This window comes from Sceloporus occidentalis, unplaced genomic scaffold (assembly GCF_023333645.1).
Source record: "Sceloporus occidentalis isolate IW3139 unplaced genomic scaffold, rSceOcc1.0.p SCAF_1, whole genome shotgun sequence".
Classification (NCBI taxonomy): domain Eukaryota; kingdom Metazoa; phylum Chordata; class Lepidosauria; order Squamata; family Phrynosomatidae; genus Sceloporus; species Sceloporus occidentalis.
The window spans coordinates 235,390,448-235,403,104 of NW_028316981.1; the positions used below are offsets into that span (position 1 = coordinate 235,390,448).

The 12,657-nt window shown below is 40.0% G+C and overlaps 1 protein-coding gene across 1 annotated transcript in view; it reads right to left on the bottom strand.

Annotated features, from left to right (window-relative positions):
• DMRT1 (doublesex and mab-3 related transcription factor 1) overlaps positions 1-12,657 on the bottom strand; it is a 72,431-nt gene that overhangs the window by 35,979 nt on the left and 23,795 nt on the right. The window contains exon 3 of the mRNA XM_089490255.1: positions 2,514-2,797. Coding sequence (XP_089346381.1) covers positions 2,514-2,797 — 284 coding nt within the window. The remainder of the gene's footprint in view (positions 1-2,513; positions 2,798-12,657) is intronic.

A 12,657-nucleotide genomic window follows, 5' to 3' on the forward strand; every position in this document is an offset into this window, starting at 1 on the left:
AAAATCCAAAGGTTTGCACCTTTTCATATCAACAAAAGTTGGCCTCCTAAAAAAGATCTTGTCTATTATTTCTGCACACCCATTTATTATCAACTTTCTTGAAAGCAGATAGTGGACTGTAATAAAATACTGGAAAGAGAGAAAAACTTCCAAATGCACAAGTTTCATTTTTTCCAAAAATTCAGGAAATTCTCTCATTTTGCTGAAAAAAATCAGCAGACTGCAAACTCAATGAAACAATAAATACATTAAAAAAATTCCCCTACACATATAGTGTGACTACTCACAGCCTTTTGTGAAAGGAGTCTAATACTAGCTATTGAGGAAATATAGCACCCTAGCACCCTACTAATTCTACATAGTGCTGGTATTTAAGATTTACATGGTGTCTACACTGGTTGCTTAGTCCAGGGCCAGTCTGGATCATTATGCCCCGGAATGGTTCTGGACTGAACACTATGGTGACCATACACACTGGTCTGAATCTGATGCAACACACAGGCCAGCCAGGCCAACATGGAATAGGCCCCACTGGGCCATCCCATTTTCAGAGCTGTTTCCTTGCAGTCAGGAGCTCCATATAAAGGTTGCCTGTTAACATCTGTTGAAGACAAAGACAGGCACTTGGCCATGTGATCAACAAGGAGCCCAGGTGCCCATTTTTGTCCTCCACAGATGTGGCAGCATGCTGGGGCAGGCTTTACACAGTTCCTGCCTAGAAGGAAGCAATAGCAGCTGCCAAAACTGGCCACCACCTTTCCTTGCACTGCTCAATGTGGAGAAAGGGGGCGGTGTGGCTCTTGGCGTGCAGACAAGTGAATAGCTGTCCATATGCCAAAAAAACTTGAGGTCACTCCAGAGTTTCCTCAGTTTTGCTAAGTTTGAACAAAGTTTGTTTAGTAAGGGCAAAAAAACAGAGATCCACCCCAGAAGTAGCTATATGTCACCAGAACTTCCAGCAACAGCTTTGGGGTGATGTTTTTCACTGGTGAAAACAAGCCCTTAGAATAGTATTCTTTATCACAAAGAGACACTGTGGTATAGTGGTTTGAGTGCAGGACCGGGATTGTGGGACAGCAGGGTTCAAGTCTCTGATCAGCCATGGAAACCTACTGCATGGTATTAAGTAAGTCACACTCAGCTTCAGACAGAGGCAATGGCAAACGTTCTCTGAGTAAGTCTTACCAAGAAAATCCCATGAAAGGGTCACCGTAGGTTGACGTTCACTTGAGTGTACAAAGCAACACAACAACACAGTATTCTTATCATACTATCAAGTTTCATTTTTAAAAGACAATATCCTATTATATTTTCATTCTCTAGTTATATCATTATTCATTGATTTTCATTAGATGTTCATTAGTCATTCTAAACATTATTTATCTGTTTATATTGTAGTTAATATTGTAATCTTTACATGCCTCATCATATTTTTTTCAATGCTACTTTGGCTAATTCCTCTTTATCTTACTTTATTACATTTATAGCCTGCTTTTCACAGGATTCTTTTCCTATTCCAGTTTAGTTTCACAATACTCCTGTGAGTGTGACTCACCCAAGATCACCCCAGTGAGCTTTGAGAGTGAATGGGGACTTGAACAGGATATTCCCAGTAAACAGAAACAGGATCTTCTCCTAAGCCTGAACAAATAAACAAACCCATGCTTTTGGTGATAGAAAGATGGCTTGGATGCTGTATAGAGACATAAAACTATAAACAAAGTATATGCAGCAAGCTTTGACATTTCAAATTATTTGGATTACAATTCCCATCTGCTCCAATTAGCATGGCCAATGGCAAGGGACTGTGGGAGCTGTTGTCCCAAACATTAGGAGGAATGATGATTCTTCCTGTAAACCAAGGAATGTAGTGTGAATGTCATGAACACAGACCGTCATCTGTTAAAAGGTGAGGTGGGGCAATAGTCTAATACAGTGGTACCCCGGGATACGAATGCGCCGCCTTACGAAATTTCCGGGTTACGAAAAAAATCCATGTAAAAACATTTTTCCGGGTTACGAAGGTTATTTCGGGTTACGAAAAAAAATTTGGTGCTTTTCGGCGCGATTTCACACGGAATCGCGGCTTTCGCTATTAGCGCCTAAGGGCATTTCGGCTAGCGAAAGTTTCCGGGTTACGAAAGCGGCGGCGGAACGAATTAATTTCGTAACCCGGGGTACCACTGTACAGCACTTTTCAGCCCTTTATCTTTATGAAATATTGGACTTCAGTACCCAGAATCCCTGACCATTCACCATACTCTTTCGAACTTCTCAGAGCTGGAGTCCAACAATACTTAGAGGACCAATGTCTGCAAAGCACTGATATATTGTATGCAAAATTCCCTCTATATCATATATTATGGCACCCCCATCTTGTGCTTCTATGGCATGATTCTGGAGCAATTCCAATGATACTCAAAGAACCCAAGGCAATCCTGATGCAGAGCAGGAAAATAGTCATGGGTCTAGCACACAACATCCTGATGTTACTTATATGCACACAGTAGTACCTGCCACTGGTTTCCTGACTGGCTTGACATATATGTTGCTGGGAGGCTTCGGAAGCTGTTTTTAACTGGTGGCCCCACCAGAGAGCTCCCCATGTCACCAGAAGTAGTTTCACTGGCCATAGCCATCTGGTACTGGGAGTAGTTATACAGGTTGTTGTAGTAAGGATACAAGGATGGCTGGTAAAAACTGCTGTAGTAGGTGGAGTCCACAACTAAATCAGATGTGCTCTCCAGGTGCCCTCTGCTGGCCAGGGAAGGAATGTCCTGAATCAGCATCCGTCCTTCTGGAAAAAGAAAAGAAAATATACTGGGTCATGAAAGAACAGAAGCAGTTCCTAAAGGTCTGTGCTCTATACCTGGGCTCCATCTCAGACCTTGTGTTCCAGACTAAAAGGCAAAGGAGTGACAGAGAGAGGGAATCTGAGAAGATGGCATAAAATCAGCGGGATCAGTTCAAAGACACCCACTCTGTGTCCTCCCAAATTTTGCAAAGAAAGAGGAGGGGACCCATATCCTTCCATTCACTTACCCACAGTATATGTTTAAATATTTCATATCTTGCATACCTTATCGTATCATATCCCTTGCATATCTCACTATGCTGCCACTAGCATCCTATCTTGTGGCCGCACAATAAAAGGTGGAGAGCATTACTGCTCCTGTCTCCCATCTACTTATTTATCTATTTTACGATATCTCTGTGCTGTTCTTCAGCCAGAGCAGTTCACAGTAACAATATTACAGGAAGAGTATTTCTCCTTGACAGTATCAGCTCTGGAATAGCAAGCACTATCAGATGTTACTCAGTAGCTGCTGGCTTGTGCCACAGGCAGAAGTGGCAGGAGAGATGTGGTGCCCAGGTAGTGGGAAGGACAGATGTTCGCCAGATTCCTCTTTCCAGTCCATCTGTTCTTACTGCTTTATTTATTTAAATTCATAATGCAACAGCTGTTCTGACAGGTTGATGGAGAGAAGGAAAAGAGGGCTACCAACAGCCTTCTGAGGTCTAATTGGCACTGCAGAATTAATGCAGTTTGATACTGATTTAACTGCCATGGCTCAATGCTATGGAATTTTGGGATTTGTAGTTTTGTGAGATATTTAGCCATCTCTGTCAGAGCTCTGGTATCACAACAAACTACAATCCCCAGAATTCCAAAGCACTGAGCCATAGCAGTGAAAGTGGTGTCAAACTGCATTATTTCTGCAGTGCAGAGTAGACCTGAGATGCCAGCTCCATTGCGTTTTACTTCTTCCCAACTGTCATACCCAGCAGCCATATTATCAGGCTGAGATATCTGCATAACATCAAGAACTTATGACTGAATTTTCTTGTTTTCCTCTTCCTTCTTATCTCCCTTTTCTTTTATGTTGTATCATTTCAGACTCTAATATGAGAATAGGAATTGCCTTGTCTTTTTTACTTCATATTCAAGTCACTCCACAAAAGCCTTTCAAAATTTAGAAAAAGGTATAAATATAACAAATGAAAAAGTGAATAAATAAATCAACCCTTCCACTGCAAAAACAACCTCTCAAGGTGGTTAACACTAAACATAAGATAACATATGAAATTACAGTTAAAATATATAAGAAATTATGTTAAAAATATATTAATATAAACATGTACGCCCAGCAAATAGTTTAAAAGCCACAAGCTTGCTTGAGAAAACAGCCTTTGCATGCTGGTAGAATAAATAGAGATAACCTGATCCCTCTTGGCTTTCCAAGCTCTGTTCTGTATTGGGCTATCAGCACAGAGAAGCATAGAAGCTCCAATAAACCTGTCAAAAAATCATCAAAAAATCAATCCCAAACCAGATGCTCGCCAAATGACAGAGTAATGGGGAAGGGCTGTGACTCTTAAAATAACAGATTAGCATGGAACAGCAGCACAAGACTACTGAGGAAATATAGCAATATTCACAATACGGTGCACAGCCCAAGAGATAACAAGTCACTGGAATCACTGACATCAGAGATAATACCCCAGAGGTGATAACTCCACATCGCAATCACAACAGAATGTCAGATAGTAACTAGTTGTACCCATGCAGCTATTATGGAATTCCAGCTCCATCATGTTCCTCCAGTAGGTAGGACTGATGAGAACTAAAGTCCAGAAACATCTGTGGGGTTACAAGTTGGCCAATCCTGCAACAGAAAGATTTGCTGCCACACTGCAGAATTAATGCAGTTTGACACCACTTTAACTGTTGTGGCTCCATTCTATGGAATTCTGGGATGTGTAGTTTGTAGTGGCACCAGAGTTCTGTGAAAGGATATCACACAAAACTAGGAATCCCAGAATTCCATAGCATTGAGCCATGGCAGTTAAAGTAGTGTCAAACAGCATTAATTCTTCAACGTTGCTGCAGCCTTGTTCAATGACATTATTGCCGTTATTACAGTTTGACTGTCCGGGGAAAATCAATCTGGAGGACAAACAGTGAAGTGGAAGAAAGAAAGGATGTTTGTAAGGAAAGGCTATGCAATGGAGCACACACTTCTGTTGCATTCTAACTGTAAGTGATTAAGTATGTATTATGGGAACACCACAAACCTTGTTCATTAAATGCTAGAAATGAGAAAAACAATGGACTTCAGATGGACAGTTTGCTTCTTTTTTCTCTGTCTGCCTGTTCAGGCCTCACACAACTGAGCTCTAATATGATTTAAAGATCTCTGAAAGCCAGCGGAGAAAACAAAATGCAGGGCTACATCTTTTTGCCAGTAGGCATCTCTTTGAAATCAAATTACATTTCCATCTTAGCAGTGCCAGAGTTTCTAAATCGTCAATAGTGCAATGTATTAAAGATTTCAACAAAAATGCCACAGTTTAAATTGAGGGTCCTCTACAATCAATAAACAAAATCATTCCAGACAACTTGTGGCTAATTCACTTGTCATAAATCAAGTGGGCATATCTGCAGTCTGAGTACAAAACTGTATTCCCAAGGATAGCCAGGCCCTGAAAAGACACAGAGCAAGGCAACAGAAATTTAATAAGAAAAATAGATTAGAAGTCGGACAGGCTTGAAACCTGTTTGTTTTTTGTAAACTTGAACCCCAAAATGGAGTAATGGGAATGAAGTGCAAAACAGATGGAGGGACGATCCTATATGGTGGGCCCTTGGTCTCCACTGAGGTTTGGTTCAACGAATCCCCCACCCCTTGTGGATACCACAATCTGTGGATGTTCAAGTATCATTAAATAGGATGGCATAGTAAATTGGTGCACCTTTTATGAAATAGCAAAATCAAGGGTTGCTTTTTGGAATTTATCTTTTTTTGAATATTTTCAAACTGTGGATGGTTGAATCTGTGAATCAAGAATCTGTGGATATGGAGGGCCAACTATACTTCAGATTTAAAAAGTGTTTTTTGTTTATTTTCTTTCCTGAACAAGACCTGCTCCCAGTCATCATTCTTGGGTTTCTTCATTTTGGTTGATTAATTGTGAGTGAGTAGGGGGTGCTCCTAATTTTGAACAACTGAAGAATGGGAAATCCTCTCTGTTCTATTACAAATCTCCCAAAGAACTACCAGCAAATTCTATTCTACTTCATATCCACACCAAAACAGACCATTTTCCATCCACGAAGAAATGAGTCATGTATTCCCAGATTAAGAAACAAATAAACAGGAAGGATAAATATGGATATAGACAACTCACAAACAGGTTCAACAAGACAAACAGTGAGGGAAAAATATACTGCTTCAAAAATATAGTTAAGAATGCAAAACATTAGATAAAATAAATGTGTAAATGTAAAAAGAGTAAATTCCCAAAGACATTCCAGAAAAGTGAAGAAAATCCTAAAGCGATGGAAGCTGAAGGATTCCCAACTAGAAAGGAAGATATAAATTTATGCAAAATGAGGTTGGAGACCAGGCTTCTATCTTTAGAATAAAGGATGGAAGTTCTAGTAGCTGGGGTAAAGCTTTTTTCCCCATCACTGCATCTCAATTTTCCTCCCTGTTTTAACAACCTTAGACAGCATCTTTGCTACCTTTCCCATCCCACTCATCAAATGTGAAATGCATCTCTCTCTCTCTTTTCCCCCTCTCATTCCAGATCAATACACCGTATGATAAATACTATCATCGATCTTCTATGTTGTACAAAGGGCCCCAGGCATACGACATATTAGCAGCAGTTCATAACAATTCATTTCCAGAGAAAATGGTTTATTTCTAAAGCAAGTATAGCTTGCGGAGCCTGTTACACTATACATAAAATGTCAGTGAACTCCTGTTAGGGGACAGGGCATGGCCAGATGGCAGGTGACTGATCATAGGATTTAGACCAACACTTTCCTGAAATACACAGAAAAACAAAAGCACAAGAATGGCACAAATGTTTCTCAAACGACTCTTTGTGAACATTTGAAGTGACTTCACTCAGGATCAAAGCACTGGTCAATCTAGTTCAGTGCTTCCCAAACTCTGGCCTTTCCAGTGTTTTGAACTTCAGCTCCCAGAATCCTGGACCATTAGCCAAGATGGCTGAGGCTTCTAGGAGCTGAAGAGCAAAACATCTGGAGGACCAGAGTTTGGGGATCACTGAATGTTCTCTATTCTGTCAGCAAACTCTCCTTGTTTTGCTTTACCACCTATTTCCAATTAAAATGGAACTGTCACCCTGATACAGTGTCTGTCCAGGGCAGGCATTTACTGCTTGACCTCAGGCAGCAACACATCTTAAACAACTCCTGAAAGAGCTTTAGGCGTGGTACAGACCACCCTTTTGTGTCGTGCTGGTGTCGATTTTAGAGTTAGGGACCACGCAGCAACCAAATGGTCCCTAACCCTAGCACGGCGGCATAGCAATGGTGACATCCCGCGTACATGGGCACTGCCATTGTGACGTTAGCGTAATGTTCCTGGTAGTGTGTCCATTGGCGCATTTGCAACATCCACTCTGCAGCGCTAAAAGAACCCAGTTTTTCCAGGTTCTTTTTACTCCGGAGGGAAGCCGCATGGTTTGGCAGCTGCGGCTTCCCTCTGAAGGGCATTAGGCTGCCGGCAGGCCACCCTTTGGGGCAGTCTGTCCCACGCCTTAGTTAACTACAAGGAGTATTAAGTGATATGTGTAATCCGATGCTGCTGTCCAAGTTCTTCACCAGCAATGATGGGAGGTCAGAAACAAAAGAGAAAATGGGAGAAACATGGGAGATACAGACTTGTATGTGGAGAGAGAGACTGCCTGTAAAACAGTCTCTCCTACTGTCACCCCACCACCCAGTCTTTGCTTTTATGTTGTAACTGCAAGGAAAAGTATAACTGATTTGACACACTACCAGGAACATTATGTTTTATCTATATTTATGTTTTGTCAAAACCACTGAGTGTGCCACAGCTCCCGTGGCTGAGTCCATTCATTTTAATCTTTGCAGCAGGCTCCAGCTCATAGCCTAGTTCTTTTAATCCACTTATAAAATCATCACCAACTGATGTTTCTAATGAGTTTTTTAAAATGAAAATATATACATAGTACCATAATGGTATCATGTGAATATTATATTGCTGTAATAAAATTAAGCTAATTAATTAAGGCATTCCCACCCTCTGGAATGCCCTTCTACAGGGGGCTAGGCTGGCACCCTCCCTGCTTTCCTTCTGCTGGCAGGCAAAGATGTTTTTATCAAGCAGGGTTTTAATATATAATTGTGTCAGGGAGGCTTTTATAAATCGTGTGTGACCTAGATTTTTTTTTAAATTGTATGTTTTATATAATTCTATATAATTTTCTATATAATTAATTAATTAATTAATTCTATATAATTTCAAAATGATTTTATCTTTGAGCCACCTTGGGTCCCTTTCTGGAGAAAGGCAGCACTGAAATGAAATGAAATAAATAATTTATCCACATCCTTTAACCTTGCTGCACTATGATGTTACAGCATCAGAGGGAAAACCTTCTCCAGCATCCAAAGCACCTTTTCTTCTGGGAAACATAGCAGGTTCAAAGAGGTTCACAGTATGGGGGAAGGTCCCAATATTGATTAAATTTAAAACCTAAAATAGGCCAAGGAGATCTGTTCTGCTTCCAATAACGGCACAAGGAAGATGGCATTTCCACCATTTCCCCCCTCCTCCCATCAGTGGGAGAGGCAGAAACAATCAGAAGCAAGTTCTTGCTATTGCCTTACTCTAATTCAGGGTGTTGGTGATGGAAACATCCTCCTCCTTATACCCCAAAATGCACTCCCTTTGCCCAATCCAGCTGCATACTCTTAAACTGGGTTGGGGGGAGGTTTGAGTCAGGATACATTACTGAATTATGTAGATGTAAGTAAATTACATGATGCAGAATGGAAGAAGCCTAGTTGATAGGAAAAAACAAAAAAGATGCAAGACTTGAGAAAACTGTTTCCTCCCAGCTGTTATGCTCTACTAACAATATGACATATACAGTATTTATAGCAATGTCCAGAAAAGTTATTTTTGGACAACATCTCCCACAATCCCCTAGCCAAAATGTCAGTAGCTCTAATATCAGTCCCATTCTTAATCAGTATTTGCCATGAAGACATTTTTCATGTTCCGATAAAATCTACCTTTCTCTCACTTAAGATGATTAGATATAGAACTGCCCTATACTTTCAGGTATTTAGAGTGTTATTGTGACACTTTTCAGACACTTCTTTCCCCCTTGCTAAACATACTAAATTCCTTCAATGTCTGGAATGTAACCTTCGAAAGCATCATGTTTGTGGTTATTTTTGAGATTTTGTTACATATCATTCTGCCATTATTTGTTATTTTACTAATCCAGTATTTTCATCCTTTCTTAAGCCTTAAGAAACAGGAAAATGACCACCAACCAACCATCATGACCATGAAAAACTCACTGTTTTGGAATCAAGTAGAAGTTATGTGTTGCACCAAAATCATTATTGACATCATTATCATTGTCAGTAGTTGTAGAAACAGTAATTGCAAACATTAAACCATGAAGTCAGACATTCTGTGATGCACAAACTAATACAGTATGTTCAATTACTTACAATAAATTATTTCCCCGCTCTGGACAATAAAAATGTGGGCTTATTACAAATAAATAAATAAATCTCTGATTACCACTTCCTGAAGTTCAAGCCTAACTGTTCCACAGCTTTAGGCCCCTACATTATCTTAATGATTACAATGATAGCATTAATTGCTTCCCCCTCACCTCCCCAGAGGAAGACATAGTTTATTCTGGCCAACTGATAAAAAAGAAATGTCTTCTTAACTGGAAGCAATTATTCACCCTGGCAAGACATCTTTTCAAAACACAAAAGAAATTTAGATCTGGACTCAGCAATTTCCAGATCGCCTCCTCTTTGCTGAAAGCATCCTCCCTGCCTTCTGAACAAACCTGGCTTTTAGGCTACAGAGAATGGGCTGCCTTTGAGGTCAAAGAAGAGCCTTGAATGAGGTTGGTGTGAAATCACTCCCTAAAGCCATAATCAGAAAGTGGTGGAACAATGTGTTTCTCCCACTACCGGGTCTATCATGACGGAGCAATTTCTGCTCTCTAGCAGCATTTTGAGCACATCAAGGCTGTCTTCTGAAACAAATAGGGAAAGGGGGATTAACAAGAGCCTGAAGTATCACCTGATTTCCTAAAGAAAGCATGCCTTAAAAAAAATCTTCTTGGAACTTAGGTTGTTCCAGTGCTGAAGCTGCAATTTACTCTAAAGTTACCATGCTACACAATACGATAAATCACACGCTTAAGCAATTTATTGCCTGCGTTTGTATATATAAACGATATTGCTCTAATGTTTTAACTTTTCTAATAGTCATGTTAATAGATCAAATCTTGAGATTTTATTACCTTAAATTTTTCTATTCCTTTTGCCTGTACTTCTTAATAAACCAAATTAAATGGGACCTCTTGGACAGACATGCATGCACAACCTGCATTCCCCCCCCCCTCATCTGACTAACCACCCAGGTATTTGCTATTCCTTCTAAGGAAGGGGAAATGGAACTGAAGGAGACATTTGATTCCAGAATGATAGTACCTGGTAGACTCATCAAATGTTTCTTCCCTAGTCTTTTGTAACTGCAATGCCTCTACTTGGGAGTTAGGGAATAAGAGGGGCTGGTGCAACCTCTCACCCAATTCTCTGTAAAACACCAGTAAGACTGAATGTTTGTTCTATCACAAATCCTCACTCTGTAGATTTGGCACAAACAAACGTATCACTTTTAACATTTCTGGACACTTCTCTTCCTTCTTCCAAAAACCTGTGAGTGTCAGCAAAATCATCTCCTCCATGAAGCACTTCCTCTTCTATTTTTTCTTTCATTTATTGTTTTATATTAAAGAAAAGCTACATTTAAGAGCAGAATGAATCTAGCTCAAAACAATCAAATCACACTCATCATGGTACAGTCCTTTGTAGCCATCATAAGACATCTCAGTTCCAGAAAGGGATCTTAGCCAATTTGAACAAAGCAAGCAATCCTAGTAACAATTAATAAGGGTCTTGTTTAAGACAATTTGAATAGATTTGGCATTTATATTTATCCCCATTAATTTACTAATTTCTGCAGAACTAAATATTAATCTAACCAAAAACAGGTAAACAATCTGTAGCCAGTAAACCCATATGGAAAGAGAAAAGAGCCTCATTCAGTTAAATAATGTCTATCCATCTTAAACTGAAAACTGATAAGGAAAAAAATTGGAATTCTCTATATAAGTCAACTAACATATTCTAATTAATTAATCAGGACTGCAGTCCTTAATAGGAATAAGGCAAATGCTCCACTGAACACACTGACATTTTAGTGTATATGCATAAGGTTGCATTAGGTTTCACTAAGTTCAGTGATCCTTTCATCTAAGTAAATATACTCAAGACTTGCATGATGAAATCTTACTTCTCTTAAACATATTGGTTAGCTTGCTGTGAGTTAAAATCCAGCGTATGATAAATGCATATTTTGTATATTTTGCAATTTAAGGTATCTTCCCCTTTTCCTTTCTAACAAGGAGTCACTGCCCTTATTGTGATACAAGACCAGCACACCTGGGTGGGAGAAGCTTAAACTGCTCAAGTTTTGAGGGGTTTTTTTGCTTCAAAATTTACACCCCTGCCCAGATAGGTGAACTAAATAAAAGAGGAGATGCACCACTGGAGAGGCATGGTAAAAAGGTTTTAAATAATCTAAGTGTGTGGAAGTGTGTTGACCTGTGTCAATTAACTGAAGTACAAAACTTCTTCCAGGGGCAGTTGGTGTCTTCCATATCAGTGACACTGGCCTGTTACAGACTGCCAAAATAAAGCTGCTTCGGATCTCTTTGGAGGTATGCTGTTTAAATGATGCATGCACCCTAAGAATCCAGAAGCTGCACCAAAGCTGCACTCCAGTGCTTAGGACTGGAGTGTGGCTTTGGTGCAACCTCCGGACTCTTAGGACCCATGCATCATTTAAATAGCATACCTCCAAAGAGACCCGAAGCAGCTTTATTTTGGCAGTCTGTAACAGGCCACTGTGATTTGGCTCTGAGTTTGACTCTAAACTTAAAAGGAGCTAGCCAAAGTGGTGCACTTATATGATGAATAGAATTCAGCACTTTAGCTCATTTCAAGTTCAGACTATATTCACAAATGGATCCAATACACTGACATGGAAGCCCCCAGGGACTTCTTCAAATCTCAACCAAAATCCTGTAGTGTAAAAGATCCACAGGCAGAACTATACTATGTTTCTCCTCTGAACCTCCCTGACTCACCATTTAGCCATTGCAGCTTACCTGCAGCCATTCAATTGCTGATGGAGAGCAGGCCTGGAGGAGGACTGGAGAAACATCTGTCACTGATGTTTATCACACTATGCTCTTAAAGTGCTACTATTCCACTTTGACTCCTCTATCTGCCTCCTGTTGCATTGTGGGATTTGCAGTTTTAAGGAGGGGTATTTAGAATTCTCTGCCTGAGAATTCTAAATACTCCTCCTTAAAACTGCCAATCCCAGAATGCAACAGGAGGCAGCTAGAGGAGTCAAAGTGGAATAGTAGCACTTTAAGAGTATAGTGTGATAACCATCTATGTGATGCCACCAGTTATCTGCAATCCCCACAGTTCTCCACCAGGATCTAAATGACCATGAAGTTGGAGGCTGCAATAGCTAAATG